General features: G+C 48.6%; 9 protein-coding genes across 9 annotated transcripts; 2 read left to right on the top strand and 7 right to left on the bottom strand.

Annotated features, from left to right (window-relative positions):
* Window positions 1–278: 278 nt before the first annotated feature.
* Window positions 279–1,130, bottom strand: Bathy12g02830 (predicted protein; the record flags this gene model as incomplete). Its single annotated transcript, XM_007509721.1, has 2 exons — window positions 279–682; window positions 755–1,130. 2 exons carry the CDS (start codon window positions 1,128–1,130, stop codon window positions 279–281), a joined length of 780 nt encoding a protein of 259 aa, XP_007509783.1.
* A 205-nt stretch (window positions 1,131–1,335) lies between these two features.
* Bathy12g02840 (predicted protein) lies at window positions 1,336–1,569 on the bottom strand (the record flags this gene model as incomplete). The annotated part of the gene is made up of 1 exon (XM_007509752.1): window positions 1,336–1,569. One exon carries the CDS (start codon window positions 1,567–1,569, stop codon window positions 1,336–1,338), a length of 234 nt encoding a protein of 77 aa, XP_007509814.1.
* A 576-nt stretch (window positions 1,570–2,145) lies between these two features.
* On the bottom strand, window positions 2,146–3,798 carry Bathy12g02850 (predicted protein; the record flags this gene model as incomplete). The annotated part of the gene is made up of 1 exon (XM_007509748.1): window positions 2,146–3,798. The coding sequence occupies one exon, from the start codon at window positions 3,796–3,798 to the stop codon at window positions 2,146–2,148; it is 1,653 nt and encodes a 550-aa protein (XP_007509810.1).
* A 78-nt stretch (window positions 3,799–3,876) lies between these two features.
* Window positions 3,877–5,121, top strand: Bathy12g02860 (radical SAM domain-containing protein; the record flags this gene model as incomplete). The annotated part of the gene is made up of 1 exon (XM_007509648.1): window positions 3,877–5,121. The coding sequence occupies one exon, from the start codon at window positions 3,877–3,879 to the stop codon at window positions 5,119–5,121; it is 1,245 nt and encodes a 414-aa protein (XP_007509710.1).
* A 216-nt stretch (window positions 5,122–5,337) lies between these two features.
* On the bottom strand, window positions 5,338–6,441 carry Bathy12g02870 (predicted protein; the record flags this gene model as incomplete). Its single annotated transcript, XM_007509811.1, has 1 exon — window positions 5,338–6,441. One exon carries the CDS (start codon window positions 6,439–6,441, stop codon window positions 5,338–5,340), a length of 1,104 nt encoding a protein of 367 aa, XP_007509873.1.
* A 636-nt stretch (window positions 6,442–7,077) lies between these two features.
* Window positions 7,078–9,420, bottom strand: Bathy12g02880 (predicted protein; the record flags this gene model as incomplete). The annotated part of the gene is made up of 2 exons (XM_007509930.1): window positions 7,078–9,339; window positions 9,370–9,420. The coding sequence occupies 2 exons, from the start codon at window positions 9,418–9,420 to the stop codon at window positions 7,078–7,080; spliced, it is 2,313 nt and encodes a 770-aa protein (XP_007509992.1).
* A 1,267-nt stretch (window positions 9,421–10,687) lies between these two features.
* Window positions 10,688–12,466, top strand: Bathy12g02890 (predicted protein; the record flags this gene model as incomplete). The annotated part of the gene is made up of 1 exon (XM_007509948.1): window positions 10,688–12,466. The coding sequence occupies one exon, from the start codon at window positions 10,688–10,690 to the stop codon at window positions 12,464–12,466; it is 1,779 nt and encodes a 592-aa protein (XP_007510010.1).
* A 94-nt stretch (window positions 12,467–12,560) lies between these two features.
* Window positions 12,561–13,432, bottom strand: Bathy12g02900 (predicted protein; the record flags this gene model as incomplete). Its single annotated transcript, XM_007509972.1, has 2 exons — window positions 12,561–12,563; window positions 12,602–13,432. 2 exons carry the CDS (start codon window positions 13,430–13,432, stop codon window positions 12,561–12,563), a joined length of 834 nt encoding a protein of 277 aa, XP_007510034.1.
* Window positions 13,433–13,715: 283 nt separating this feature from the next.
* On the bottom strand, window positions 13,716–15,729 carry Bathy12g02910 (T-complex protein 1 subunit epsilon; the record flags this gene model as incomplete). The annotated part of the gene is made up of 3 exons (XM_007509916.1): window positions 13,716–15,173; window positions 15,415–15,519; window positions 15,682–15,729. 3 exons carry the CDS (start codon window positions 15,727–15,729, stop codon window positions 13,716–13,718), a joined length of 1,611 nt encoding a protein of 536 aa, XP_007509978.1.
* Window positions 15,730–15,768: the final 39 nt, after the last annotated feature.

Below are 15,768 nucleotides of genomic sequence, written 5' to 3' on the forward strand. Positions count from 1 at the left end.
TTTGAGCAGCGAGAAGAAGAGCAGAACGACTCAAGAAAGGTTGCGTGTTTGCAGTCCTATTCGAGAGAGGAATTCGACCGTGTGTTGTTCGGCAAAAGGTTTTGTGCGTCGTTTTGTGGTGCATTTTGGTTCTTTCCCCAAGGGTGGTGCCTTGGGAACGGATTACCGAGCGAGAGCGCTCTCTCGCAATGAAACGTATATACTACTATTAATACACACAAAAGAAGATGACGACGACGACAATCATCCTCTGTCTTCTTCGCTGTCGAAGTTTTTGTCTAGTTGTCAATCTCTTCATCTGAAACGGAGTATGATTCTTCCATCGTCATCGCTCGTCTCAGTTCGGTCGCTTCCTTCTCCATCTCTTCCTCGCCTCGCGGGGTTCGTTCCTCTCCGTCCTCGGCAAAGTCCATCCTCGCTTTCCGTTCCTCCTCTTCGCACTTTTCTAGTTTTTCGTACACGTCGTCGTTTCTCGCGAAATCGTTCGGTTTTCTCGGCATGACGTGCACGTGAACGTGGAACACGGTTTGTCCGGCGTCTTCACCGTCTTGGACGGTGAGCGTCATGGAGTTCGCCGAGTGGATTTTCTTCACCGCTGTTCGTATTGTTTTCGTCCAAGACACAGAGAGAGAGTAAGAGAAAGTCACGTAAAGGTCAGTCGTGCGTACCAAAATGGCATCTCCTTCGACAGAAGAACAAACTCAGCGCTCGCATACGCGCTAAAACATGTGAGAGAACAACTGAAACAACGAACTACCTTTGCTCACTCGTTGACTCGTACTCATCACATCCGTGATTTCCTCCGTGGTCATTTCCTCGAACTTTTCCACGATTCGTTTCGGGACGACTAAAACGTGTCCGGGGACGACTGGTTTTATGTTCACGAACGCAAACGAGAGAGGCGTTTCGTAAAACACGTGCGACGGAGGAATTCGAATTTTGGAGCTGAATTGGAATTGGTTTGATTCTTTTGATGATGATGTGGACATCACGCGGCGAGGATTTCGGTAACGGTGATATCTGGAGGAGGAAGAAAAAAGGCTGTGTGTGATGTTCTTGCTGCTGCTAGTGCCGAGGAGGAGGTAAAGGAATCGCCCTGCTGCTGCGTGAGGAGTACTGCTGCTCCCCATGAGTTGTGAGGAGTTTCTCTTATGTTTTGGTGGTTATATAATTTACAATAGTAGCGCACGGAGAGAGGAGGCAGTATTCGGCAGCAGTCTCTCTCTCCCTCTCTCTCGACGACATCAAGAAGTCACTTTTGCGTTAAAATCCTTTCTTCAACTCTTTTCATCGATGCGTTTCTCTCTCTCTTTTTCTCGCGCTAAAGCCGCGGTATTACGAGGAAAATTTCTCCGAGTAATACGAAACGGACTCGCCGTCGTAGCCGGCGAATTCGTTGTTCACCTCTTCGAAGCTCCCTAACGTTTGGACGCCGAAGAACACGCCGGCGAGTATACCGACGGCGAGAATGGCGCCTGGGATTCCACCGAGTCCGACTTTGGCGTATTTGTCCGAGGTCGGCGATTCGGTGTATAATTGTTTCGGTTCCACGGCGAAGATGTTCCCCATGCCGGTGTTGTCGGATTCGATGAACCCAGTCGTTCGGTCGACTTGCGGCGGCTTTTCCGCTCTGACAGTGAAAGATAACGCTCTGTGCGTTACGTGTTGCGAGTAAGAATAAAGAAAGGGTTGTTTTACGTGTCAGCTTTTGAAGAGCAAAGAAGACGAGAAGAAGAAAACCGCGCGTCGGTCGTTTTCCCCGACATCACATCATCGTCTCGCAAACACATCTCTCTAAAACAAATGAGACAATAACGAACCTTTTCTTTTGAACGACTCTTTTGGAGGTGGAGGAGACGCGCGTCCCCGAGGAGATAGAGGCGATGCGATTGGTTGCAGCAAACATAATAGTGTGTGTGTATTGTTTTTTGTTCTCTAAAAGAGAGAGATGTGACGACACTACTTATCCACAAAGGGAGGAAAATCAAGAAAAATTCAAGTGTGCTCTTCGATTTTTGTGTGTGGTGTTGTGAATATACTATAATGCAAACTTGAAGTAAATGTCCAGACAGTGTTGGTCAGAGACGAGAGAGCACATTAGGGGAGCAGTTTTTGATGTAAAAATCTCTTCTAAATACTACTTACTTACTCGTCGCTGACGTCTCTGCGTGTTCCGCTCTCATCATCGGTACTACTACTACTACTATTGCTACTCCTACTGCTGCTGCTACTGTTAAACTCGTCGAACTTGTAGAGCTGAATGGTTGGCGGCTCGTTTTCGGCGGCGATTTTTTTTTCGTCGTCGGCGGCGCTTTTCCCCGCGTTTTGGGACTTTGACTCCAACAACGCGCTTTTTTTCTTTTGCGCGGATGATTCGCCCACCCAGACGAGTTCTTTGTTCTTCTCCTCCTCTCGCTCTTCGTCGTCGTTTACATCGTCTGAATCGTCTTTCATTAACGATATGTCGTCTATTTCCTCGCCTAGAGCGATGGCTTTTTCGCGAACCATTGTGGTTAAACAATCCTCCATCTCTTCGAGCGCTTCGGTGAGCATGCGTTCCAGTTTCTCCAGTTCCTCTTTTTTCGCGAATCGAGAAGAGTTGATGACGCCGTTCGTCTTCTTCGAGAAGGCGATTTCCTCGCTCGTCATCATCGCCGCTTCTTCAGCTTCCATCTCGAGCTCCTTCATTGCCGCTCTCAATTCTCTCACGCTTTTACTCAAAACTTCAAACTGTTTCGCCGAAACCGCGTGTAAACTCGCCATCGTTTCCGCCAACTTACTCCCTTCCTCCTCTGCGACTTCGATTCTTTTCGCTAACTCTGCCGCCACTTCCCCAAACGCTACGCTCGTCGCCTCTGCTCTGCGAATCATCGGCGATAACTCTCGTCTCGTCAACCTCACTCTCGTCCCAAGTCTCGACACGTCCCGAGAATATCTTCGTTGATTTTCATCCAAACGCTCCAAACCAACTTCTAAATTCTGCACTCGCGCGTTTACCGCTCTCGGAAATTTCACCTTATCACTTTTACTCGCAAACACAGACGAGAACATACCGCTCCCAGAAGCAATCGTTGACGCGCGTCTCAAAACCGCTCCGACGACCACGGCTAAATACAACGGCAAATCCATCAAAGCGCCGCCTGAACTCGAGGCGACCGAAGCGTTCTCGTTCTCCGCTCGCGCTCTTTGCTCCACGTACACTTGCCTCGCCTTCATCGCCACCGCGGTGGTGAGAAAAAACACTTCACCGCCGTCGATTAACGCCGCCAATTTTTGCTCGTTTTCTCTCGATGATGACAGAGAAGAGGATGACGATGTAGAAGACGAGGCATTTTTCCTCCCTTTTCCAAAACCAGTCGCCAATCTCGCTCTTTGCCGATCGGAAGTTCGCTGCCCAACGCGCTCTCGCTCCTTCGCTCGCTCGAAATCTTCATCATCGTCGAAAGAATAATACGCGTTGTCTTCATCTTCATCTTCTAAATACTCGTCCTCTTCCTCTCGGAAAGAAGAAGAAGAAGAAGAAGAAGACACCGCTCTCGTCACCAAAATCGATTTTGATTTCAAACGTCTTTGCGTTCGTGCCTTCGTTGAAAAGACGTGCACTCTGAGAAGGAGCGTTTTCTCTGTTTCCGTTTTCATCGTCGTCGAACAACTTTGAGGTGCTCGTCTTCGTCGCGTTTGAGAAGAGCGACGACGAGCGCTGCTTTTCTTCGACGGAGACTTCCCCGCGAGCGACGTGTTCGAAGCGGAAGAAGACCAAGACGAGGGCGCCGCACAAAGCGACGGGAAGAGATGCATTTTAATTAATTAATTGTGCGGTTTCTTCGCCATTGTCTCCACGAAGAGCGACGAGACTCCTCTGCTACGAATACGATGATGACGACGAGCTTTAGCACCACCGCGACTCGTTGCGAGAATAAATGCGCGACGACGGGACGCAGAAGACGAAAGAATTCTACGACGCGTACTTCGTCTTCGTCGTCGTCTTCGTCTTCTTCTTTAGTCCCGGAGACGTTGAAAGAGATGGCATCCGACCCGGAGTTCCAGAACACTTCGACGCGATTGAAAGCGTTCGGGCAGAAAGCGTTGACGCGCGAGGAAGCGAAAAAACGGAGACGAGCGCTCGAAAACGTCGGCGTGAACGAATCGTTCGCGAGTTACATCGAAACGAATAAAGGGAGCGCTTTGGAACGCCAATTGCCGCCTTCAATACTTCAAGTAAACATAGGGATATATTGCAACCAGGCGTGTTCGCACTGTCACGTGGAATCGAGTCCTTTGCGAGTGGAGGAGACGATGTCGCGAGAAACGAGAGAACGCGTGGAATTTATCTTGGAGAAGAGCGAAGGAGTGACGACTTTAGACGTGACGGGAGGCGCACCGGAGCTCGCGCCGGAATTTCGGAATTTAGTTCGGAACGCGAGGAAGATGAAAGGCGACGCGCTGAAAATTATCGACCGGTGTAACTTGACGGTGTTTTACGAACCCGGGCAGGAAGATTTAGGGGCGTTTCTGAAGGAACACGACGTGACCGTAGTCGCGAGTTTGCCGTGTTATTCCGAAGCGAATACGGATAAACAAAGAGGGAGAGGCGTTTTTGAACGCTCGATTGACGCGTTGAAAGAGTTGAACGCGTTAGGATACGGAATCGAAGGAACCGGGAGGACGTTGGATTTGATGTATAATCCAGGCGGGGCGTTTTTACCTCCCGAGCAAAGCAAGTTGGAGGTTGCGTACAAAAGCGAGTTGAAAGAGGCGTACGGGATTGAGTTTTCCAATTTGTTCACGCTGACAAACATGCCGATTAAACGGTTCGCGGATTTCTTACACCGCGAGAAGAAAACCGAGGAGTACATGAAATTATTAGTGGATAACTTTAACGTCAGTGCGGCGGAGAACGTCATGTGCAGAGACGTGGTTTCTATTAAATGGGACGGATCGTTGTACGACTGCGATTTTAATCAACAGTTGGATATCGGTTTGCTCGGAGCCAAGGCGCCGAAGACTGTGTTTGACGTGGAAAGCGTGGAAGATATCGTAGGTTTGAAAATCGCGAGCGATAACCACTGTTTCGGGTGCACCGCGGGCAGTGGAAGCTCGTGCGGAGGCGCAATCGCCTAGAACAAAAAGTGTATTTAGCAGCGCACCGTCGTGTGGTGTGAATGGTGGAAACTACTACCAAACAAGAAGAACAATCATAATAAGTAATAGCAAAAAATGGCAACAGTTCGCAACAACAGGTCGCGTCTCGTCTTGTCGTGTGTACTATATAATAAATATATATGATAACAAAAAAAAGCTCATCCTAAAACTCATCCTACTTTCCCTTCAATATCATCATCGCTTGCCTCCTTTCTTCTTGGTATTCTTTCCTTCGATAACAACTTCCGGAACTTTCTTATGACTCGCCCAACTTAAATACACGTTCCACGCCAACGCGATGACGTTGGCCGCGCCAACCTGTAAATTTGCCGGCACGAATCGAAAGTTCAAAAACTGGAACGGCACCCAAATCTTCCAATTCGCCACGACCGTCGGAAACAAATCCTGTTTCAATTTATTCGGCAACTTGTCCGTGTTGCCTTCAATCGCGAACAAAGCGCTTAAAAACGTCGCTAAAAACACCGGCGCGAACGCCAACTGGTCCAAACCCAACCGCACGCCCGCGCCGAGAGAACCGCCGACGGTCACAATCTTCCCTAATATCCCGTACCAAAAGTGCAACGCCGGTCCGACCAAAAACGCGCCCAAAAAGGTAAACGTCAACGTCCGTTTCACGTCGACGCTTTTGCCGTCTTCGAACAAGAACTGCGCGAGGAGGTCGCCGAACGCGTTGAGCGCGCCCGAGGTCCACATTTTCGTCGCCAGCGGGTTCGATTCCAAAAGCAACAAATACATCGCCCACATAGAAGTCGCTTTACTGCTCCCGTTTCCTCCTCCTCCACCGCCACCGCCGCCGCCACCGCCTCCAAATCCGCCCCCCGACGATCCGCCGCCACCGCCGCCAGTTTTCCAACTGTCGATCCAAATCTGCGCGTCTTTACTCGCCTCGTTGTTGGTAGTACTCTTACGGACGTTCAAACTCCCCCGAGAAGAAGAAGAAGAAGAGGAAGAAAAAGAGGCGGAGGAAAAGGAGGAGGACGTTTGATGACGACACGCAAAATCACTCGCCCGTGCGAACCTCCTTCGTGGGGGTGCTGATTTCGCCGACGGGTGGGAGGAAAAACCACGCGTCGTCGTGTGCTTCGTCAACACCGAAGACGAAGACGAAGACATCATCTTTTTGCGCATCAAAGCACTAAAACTCCCTTTGGTACACCGAGGAGGAGGACGATAAAAAAGAATCATCGATCGATTCAAAGTCGTCCCTCCTCTCTTCGAGGAGGCAGAGACTGCGAGAGACGCTAAAGCTGCGCTTCGCACACCAACAAAGCGCGTCATCGTCGCGTTTCGCATCATCATCATCTCGTTTTGAAAAGTGGAGAAATTTCGATTGGAAAAGGACGGACCATCTTAAAAACAATCTTCAGAAGTAAAAAGAATACCATCATGGGAGGACCGTATTCGGGATCGTCTCTCGCGCGATTCGTCCGCGTCGGTGCGGTCGCCACCGGGATTACCTACGGGTTTGTCGTCAGCGGCGTGTGGAGTTTGGTGCGTCGTCTTCTTTAGAGCTCTTCTTCTTCTTCGGTTGTTCTTGTTTTTGTTGTTCTGCGCTTTGTGTGTGCGTCGGGGAATCTCTCTCGTCTCTCTCGAGTTTTATACATCTTTCGTTTCTTTCTCTCGTCTCGGAAACTGACAGCGGCAAATGTGTGTACTCGTCGTTGGTATTCTCATTTTTGCGAACAGGTGAAACCATCGCCGAAATCGGCAAAGAAGCACTGAAAACCATCGATTGGAGCACTCAAACTCCTACACAGTAGAGAGCGAAAGATTAGAGCGATCGGATTAGAGAGAGAGAACCACCTGTGTGTTCGGGTACTCTGTTTAATGAAACAACATTGACTATGTGTATATATAACAATAACAAAGGGAAGACTAGTATTACTGCGACGATGATTTCTTCTGCTTCTTCTTTTAAGTGCTCAAATCTTCCATGCAGTTGATCCATCGGTCCAGACTTATGGCGTTGGCGTCGTCCATGGCGTCGTGGTCGCTGCGACCGTGTCTCGCCAACTCGAGAAGGACGAACAATTTCTTAATCGGCGTTTGGTGGTCGAGCATGGCGCACGCGGCGTCGACGTCCTCAACTCGGAAGGCTTCGATTTCTTTGATGACTGCGGTGGCTTCGTCCGTGGTTAAGGATGGGACCGAGACCGTCGCGTCGAAGGCGTCGGTGAGACCCATGTCGTCCAAGACGAGTTTGTTCGACGTGGTACCGATGACGAGTAACTTTTTTCCTTTCGGCGGTTGCCTTTTAATGAGCACGAGCAAGGCTTGCAAAACGACGTTGGAAAACCTCGGGCCGATGGAGACGTATTCTAACAGTCGCTCTAAATCGTCCAAAACTAACAAGGACAAGTTGGATTTGTACGCGTCGTCGAACACTTTCGCCAACGTTTGCACTTTGCTCATCTCGTTGTGTCCAATCATAGAATCCGCGCTGACTATTTTCATGAACGGAAACTCCGCGTTCATCGCTAACGTAGCCGCGAGTGCGGTTTTACCACACCCGACGCCTCCTTCTAACAAACACGCGAGTTTCGGGGTTTTCTCGCTCACTCGGACTTGTTCGACCAACGCCGAAGACGTGCCCAACAATTTTTCAAATCGAGAACCGTAACTAATCATGCCGTTCAATCGACACCGCTCGAACGTTTCCGTGGCTGCACCAAACGCCGGGACAACTTCACTAAACGCGCGATCGAAATCGTCTTTCGTCACTTTAATGTTATCCTCGTCGATTTCTGCGGTTATATCGGCGACGTTGACGTGTCTGGTCAACGCGAACGACACCGCGCTCTTCACTAAACCTTCAATTTCCGCGCCGGAATAGTTTTGCGTCTTCTTCGCCAAATCTGACACGTCCACGTCTTTACTCAGAAACTTATTTTCGGACATTTTGTTCGAGTGGATTTTTAAGATTTGCGCTCGTCCAGCTTCATCCGGTAAGCCGATTTCAATGTGCACTTCTAATCGCCCGGGACGCAAAATCGCCTCGTCGAGCATATCTTTTCTGTTCGTCATTCCAATCAAGAGAATGTTATTTAAAGCGTCCACGCCGTCGATTTTAGTGAGCAACTGATTGACAATGGAGTCGTGAACTCCGGTTCCGCTGTTTACCGAGCCTCTCGATTTACACACCGCGTCGATTTCATCGAAGATGATGATGTGCAACTCGCTATCGTCGCCTTTTTGTTTATACTCTGCTTCGGCGTCCGCGAACAACGCTCGAATATTTTCCTCGGACTGACCGACGTATTTCGACATCACCTCTGGACCGTTGACCACTTTCGGTTCTTTCCCGTTTAACATTTTACCAATCTGTCGCGCGATTAAGGTTTTTCCAGTACCCGGAGGTCCGTGCAACAACATCCCTTTCACGTGCGTGATGCCTAACCGCTGCACGACTGATTGCGGGAAAATTCTCGAAGAGAACGCTCGCCGAAAAATATCCTCGAATTGTTTATCTAAACCGCCAATGCCTAACTTTTCGAACGAAAACTCTTTCGATTTGAACAGAGTGCTGTTCATGACGCTCGATTTCTGACCGGAAATTTTAATCCCGCTGTTCGCCGCGGTTTCGAAAATCAACGTCGTCGAGGACGTAAACAAACCTCTCTGATGTTTCACTTTATTATTATTATTATTATTAGAAGATGTCCGTTCATCCACCTCGTCGTCTCCTTCAACGAGTTGCATGACATCGTTCGATATCCCACCAACGGTGACTAAATAATTGTTCCCGCAAAACTCAATCGCAAACTTTTGCCCAACCGTAAACACGTGCGATATCAACGTCCTCGAAATCACGCCGTGCATCTTCTTCGCGTCCACGTCTTCGTGCTTCCCGTTTTGCACCAACACTTGCCCAACTTGCGGCCGCGTGAATTCCAACTCCATCGTCATCATTAACGCGTTAAAATCACCTCCATCGTTACCACCATTACTGGTCGACGTGCTTTTGGGTGTTTGGAATTGGTGCGCTTGAATCTCGTCCCCGGTGCTCACTCGCAAGTGTTTCCTTTGCACTCCGTTTAAGCCGATTTGCCCTTGGTGAATGGTGTCGTGCGGTTTCGCGAAGAGGACGATGTCGTTTAATTCGATGTACGGACTGGTGGTACATTTTTCGGAGTAGTCCTCCGGGGAGACGAACGCGCAGTTCGTTAACGCTAAATCCTGTATTGTTTAATAACACGTAATACACACATCATCGATTGGTTTCAGAGAGAGAATGTACGAGAGCGTGAGCGGCACCATTTCCAATTCCGTTTTCGAATCAATTCTCTCACAAAGACAAACGCAAAGACGAGACGCGACGAAAGCAACAAAACGCAGAAGACGAAAACGAAAGAAGAACGAAAAAAGAATTCAGAGAGAGAAAGAAAGAAAGATCTCTCTCTCTCTCTCTCTCTGTGTGTGTGTGTGTGAGTAGTATAATACGAAGAGTACATACCTGACTCGGGCAGTTCACCACTTGAAAACGCATCCTTCTTTCTTTCTTTCTTTCTTTCTCGCGAGAGAAGAATTAATGATGAAAAATTCTGAAGAGAAATTTTTTTTTTTTGTGGTTGTTGTTTTGTTGTTGTTGTGAAAAACGCTCTCGCTTTTTTTGTGGGTTGTTTTTAAAACAAAAGTTTTTTGCACTCGCGATTTTTTTTTTCTCTCTTTTTCTCTTGCCTTTTTGAGAAAACAACACAAGTACACTTGACTCTCTCCTGACTGTAAAAAAGAGAGTAAGAGAGAGAGATTCAGAGAGAGAGAGAGAGGATCATCGTTCGTTGGCAGCTCTGAAATACCAAGCAGAGTGCGACATCTCGGGAGCACCGCTGTGCCCGCGAGATTTCGAGATCAATTTTTGTTTCTTAACAGCGTTTCCTCGATCTCGTTGTTGTTGTCGTGTGTGTCGTAAACTTTAGTACACAACTCTTTTTGAATTAGTGCGCAGCAAGTGGACCTTTTGTTTTACATGGAAAGAAATCACGAGAACGAGAACAACACCAACGACGCGAAGAAAGGAGGCGCGTGGGAACGCGGCGGGATTCACTCGCTCTCGGACGCGAAAATACAAAAGCGAGAACAACGCTTTAAACGAACCACTTCAGAGGAGGAAAAGGAAAAGGCAGAGGCAGAGGATAAAAGAGAAGCGGGAGGATCCTCTCTTCTCTCGTATTTAGGCTTCAACGAGAAACAAACGGACGATTCCGTATTCCAGGAACGATTGAAACCTCGGTACCAAGCGGCTGGGTCGAGAGATTCGTGCGGATTGTTTTCGTTAGGGAGAGGGTGGCAGGAGTTGTACGCCGCGCGTGCGGGGTGCGGCGGGAGTTCGAGAGGAGGAGGAGCTTTCGAGGACGAGGAAGACGAGGAGGACGAGAATACGCGTGATAAGAACAACACGAATACTACGAAGAAAAAGAAGACGACGAAGAGTAGTTATTTCTTCAGTACGAAAACGAGTACGAAGAAAGCGAGAGAACGGTGTTAATTGATTAGACGCCGAGAAAGAGAGAGGAAGGTAAACGCGATGACGGATCGTCGTCCTCAGTTTTTTGAGGAGTTGTTGATCGAGATCAAGGATAATGGACCGAGTTGTTCTTACGTACGCGCTGTGCACGATTATCTAAAAGGAACAGACGCGACTTTTGCGTCTTTTGATCATTTAAACGCGTGCAGATGCTTGATGCGTTTGTGCGTGAAGGACGAAGCGTGCGCGAGCGAGGTGTTTGAATCGGACGAGATTTGCGAGTATTTAAGGCAAGGATTACGCGAGAGAGAGGATGTGGTGAGATGTAAAAATACCTTGTACGTGATGATCAACGCGATGCAATGCGCGACGAAGTTTGTGAAAACGCATATCGTTGAGGTAATTGTGATGGACCCGCATTTTAAGGATTTGCCGAGGACTGTGCCGGCGGTGCGCCCGGTGTTGGCAAAACTCATCGCACTGAGTATGCGTAGCGCAGAATTTGTAAATAAGCAACGCGATTACGAAGCTGAGGGTAGATGCTTACATTTAGTGAACAGCTATGACTTTGTTCAACACTTCTTCGGCGCTTTACTTCTATGGACGCGCGAATGGACTTTGGAAGAAGAGGACGAGGCGCGCGCGGACGTTGAGTGTATTTTCGAGCGCGTGGTTGATGCGGAATACTTCCCGACAATGTTTCGGAACCTGCACGAAAAACAGGAGGCAAACGCTCGAAGGAAGGAAGTGTTATTGCGAGAATACTTGTTTAAAGACTTCGGGGGGGATGCGACGGCTTGTTTTGCCAAAGTCGAAAAGATGGTACCGGTGTTGTTTTGCGACGCGCAATCGACTCTGTTGCACTTCTTGGGGAGACTTTCGGTTAAAGCACGCCGCTTTGATGGTAAAACGGTAAACGACAAACACCCGTACGTGTTGCCAGAATCCGTGATGGCGTTCCTTTTGGATACGACGAGGGAAGCTGCGAAAGCGTGCAAAAAGTATGCAAAAAACGACGATGCGGGGTTCGCCGAGCGAAACGTCTTGCGCGAGTGTTTGTTTACCTTGCGTTCGATTTCCGAGATTGAGTCTACACCGCATGTTCCGGATACGGTTGGGTTCTTAGCTGGAACTGGACTCGCTCGTCTTCTCGTTGGGATGATTATTGCGTTAGATCCGCCCTCGGGAAGCCGCCAATCGATGAAGGCGAAAGGACCAGCCAAGGCTGAAGAGATACCTAAATTCCCAATCGACGACCAAGCGTTTGGAGGTCAAAATTTCGTACGCGACAACTTTCCGACGGTGAAACCGTACAACGGATATCGCGTCGACATCATAGCCACGTTAGCGAACGCCTCCCACAGACGTCCGAGAGTGTGTGAAGACGTTCGAAAACTTGGCGGCGTTGCCGTCGTGTTATCGCACACTCGAGGCGAGGAAGGTGACGACGGCGCCATGGACGGATGCGAAGAGGAACCTTTCTTGCGCGAGTGGGCGTTGTGGGGTACGCGAAATTTGTGCGAGGCAGACGATGTGATACGGAAAGAAATCGAAGTTTTAGCGCCGGAAAAGATCCTAGAGGCTGAGGAGTTGATGAAGCGAGGGTTAAGAGCCGAGTTGAATCCGGAAACTGGGAAGCCGAGAGTGGTTTCGATAGAGAAATCGAGTAAAGTCGAGATGGAAACGGTGAGCGCGCTTGGAGGAGGTCCGATGGCGACGCGAAGGACAAAAAAAGTTCGCCACGTGGAAACGCAAAAGAATGAAGATGACAGGAAAGAAGTAAGAGCAGAAGAAGAAGAGTTTCAGATTCCAAAGAATTGGAAAGTCGCCGAGCTTTAATAGAGTGTCTACGTATTGTACATAGGTAGATTAAATTATCATCCCCTACCGGGATGGCAAGGATTTATGATTACTCGTTTCTTTCTTCTTCCGACTACTGCACACAACGAAGCGAACCAACGCGACTAACGCGACACCCCCGGCTAGAACTATCATCCGCATGTCTTTCCTCTTTCGCAACCTCTCCTCGACTCGATCGTCTTGCACCTCCCTCACCGCCGCCTCGTACTCTCTCTCCGCAACCTCTACATCGAACGTCTTTTGAATTTTCACCAAACTCGTCTTCTTTGACCCCACACTCGCGTTCGTTTCGTTCGTCACCACGACACTTTCCGCGCCGTGCTTCTCATAAAACCGAACCAACTTTTTCCTCTCCCCATCCGCAGTCGCGCTCACTTTGAAAACATTATCCTTGGCCGCGTGCAACTGTCCGTAATACATGAGCAAGGACCCGTATTTCAATCCGCGGTACTTTCTCGAGATTGCAATATTCACGCCGTACCACGAGTCCGTATATTTGCACCCTTGCGCGAACCCAATCACCGCAGACTCGACTTGTTTTTTCAACTTTGACGGCGAAAACTTCTCGGTGAGTACTCGATTTTTCTCGCTCGTCTCCGCGTTCGTCTCGTTCCGTTTTCTCTTCTTCTTTTTGTTCTTCTTCTTCGGTTCTTCCTTGACCAACAAAATCCAAAGCTGATCCGATTCTTCGTGCAGCGCGCACAACCTGTCGAAAAACTGATCGTCATCTACTTCTTCTCCTCGATAGTCTCGTTCGTCGCCGTCTCTTTTTTGTCGTCGTCTCGATCCTTCTTCTCTCGTCGCGAATCGATGTTCCTCGGGGAAACACTGCGCGTGTATCTCTTTCACGTCTCGGGAAAATTTGCGAATGGTGTTCCCGCTGCCGTCGTTGAACGGGTTGAGGACGATTAAGGAGAGAGATTGGGATATTTTCTTGGTTAACATTATTTGTGCGACGATAGAATGCGGCGATTGACGTTGAAAATGTTCTCTCTTTCTCTCTCGCGCGTCTCGAGTTAGTTGTGACGATGATGATGAGAAGAAGTCACAAAAAGATACGAAAATGTGGACCAACTTGTGGTAAAAAATCGATAGTTGGCTTTTCTTGCTTTTTGTTCTGTTCTCCTAACGTGGCATGAAGATATATACACACAACACGAATACTACTTATTATGCTCTCTTTCTTTTTCTCACGCATTCTCTCGCTCGCCTTTTCCTTCTCTCTTAGTTAATACGCAGCCTCGGCGGTGATGACGTCGTCAATTTTCAAAATCATCTTCACCACTTGCGTCGCGAGCGATACTTGCTGAATCTTACCAACCATAGTTTCAAACACGCCTTGTTCTTTCATGTCGCACGTGCCGGTTTCTTTGCAATCGATGCCTAAGCAAAAGTTCTTCTCTTTCAACTGTCTCGCTTTAATCGTCGCCACGGTTTCGATGGGAGGTAAACCAGAGTTTTCGGCCAACGCGTTCGGGACGGATTCCAACGCCTCTGAGAACGCACGCATGGCGTATTGTTCGACGCCTGGAATGGAATCGGCAGCCGCTTCGACCGCGATACCACAGGCAATTTCCGCGCTCCCACCACCGTAGACGATGTGGTTACTTCTGACTAAATTTCTCGCCACGCAGATGGCATCGTGCAGCGATCTTTTCGTCTCGTCAACCATCATTTTGTTCCCTCCTCGGACAAAGATGGTCACCGCTTTACTCGCTTTGCAATCTTCGACTAAAATCATGCGTTCTTTAATGGTACCGAACGCGACTTCTTTTACCGACCCAGCTTTACCTAACTTGTCCGCGGTGAGCTCTTGAAATCTAGGGACGATTCTCCCGCCCGTCGCGATGGCTAATAACTCCAACTCGACGCCGCCGACCCATCGAATAGCTGGTAAATCAGCTTGCATCAACAAGTGGTTCGCCTCGTCGTCAAAACCCCACTGGCAAACGACTAAAGTTGCCCCAGAGTCTTTACACTGTTGCACCATATCCGTAAAATATTTCGCTTCTTGCGCGCGCAACTCTTCGTACTTCTCGGGAGTATCGATGTCGATTTTATGTTTCGTTTTCGGTTTAGGCGGTTCAAACGGACACGTTAAAATGGCAATCTTCGCGTCTTCAATTTCCTTGCGCATTTGCGGGTGCGAGATGTCTTTATCCAACACGATCCCGTTCACTAAGCACGTATCTTCCAACTTCCCTCCGACTTTACCTTCCAACTTTATCAAATCTAGATTCACGTCTTTCCTCTCCAAATCCGCGACGCCCATGACAGCTTTGACGCAAATCTCCGCCATCTCTCGCTTACATCTGTTCACAATTTTCGAACTCAACGTCGTGCAACACGTTTGCACCAACGGCTCGATATTTTCGCGACTAAACTCAAACTCTTCCGAGATGCGCTCCAACTCCGTGATGGCGACTTTGGACGCCATCTCGTAGCCTTCCGCGATTCTCAACGGGTGAATCCCGCGATCTAACAACGTCTCCGCTTGCTCTAAAAGCGCACCGGCTAAAACAACCACACCCGTCGTCCCATCCCCGATTTCGTAATCTTGTGATCTCGAAAGTTCGACCAAAAGCTTCCCGATTTGATGTTCCACTTCCATGCGTTCTAAAATCGTCGCGCCGTCGTTGGTGATGGTAATATCGCCGTCGCCGGATTGGAGAATTTTGTCCATGCCCTGTTCATGTTAATATGTTGTTATTATTATCATCACCATTGTTAGTATCAGTATCATTAGTGTGTTCGTATTCGAAAGTAGAAGAGTCGCAGAGAGCACCGCTTTAAATGGGGCGTCTTCGACAAAGTCGCTCGTCGATCGAAAAAGTCAACAACAAACGAGAGTCAACGGAAGAGGAAAAGAGGAGAAAAAAAATCATCATCCTCTCGCTTTTCTTATAATAAAAAACGAATAATCATACCTTTGGTCCGAGACTTGATCTCAGCGTCCTCGCCACGCTCTTCGCGGCGAGTATGTTCGCCTTTTGCGCCTCGATCCCCCGGAGTCTTTGTTTAGAGCTTTGTTCCTGTTCAATAATACAGAGAGAAAAGCGATGCGATGAGACGTTTGTTTTCCGATCTCGATGCGATTCTTTCCGCCGCCGCAAAAGCACCACTCGGCAAAGAATAAAAGCGCGCGAACGAAAAAGAGAAAGAATTACGAAAAGAGAGACGATTAGAATTCGTACCTTGATGATCAAAAACGGTCGCCCGTACTCGTCGAATGCGAGGGACATGGTGAGATTTACTCCTCTTTAAAAGTTGCGTATAAAAGT

The sequence above is a fragment of the Bathycoccus prasinos genome, assembly GCF_002220235.1.
Source record: "Bathycoccus prasinos genomic : Chromosome_12".
Classification (NCBI taxonomy): Eukaryota; Viridiplantae; Chlorophyta; class Mamiellophyceae; order Mamiellales; family Bathycoccaceae; genus Bathycoccus; species Bathycoccus prasinos.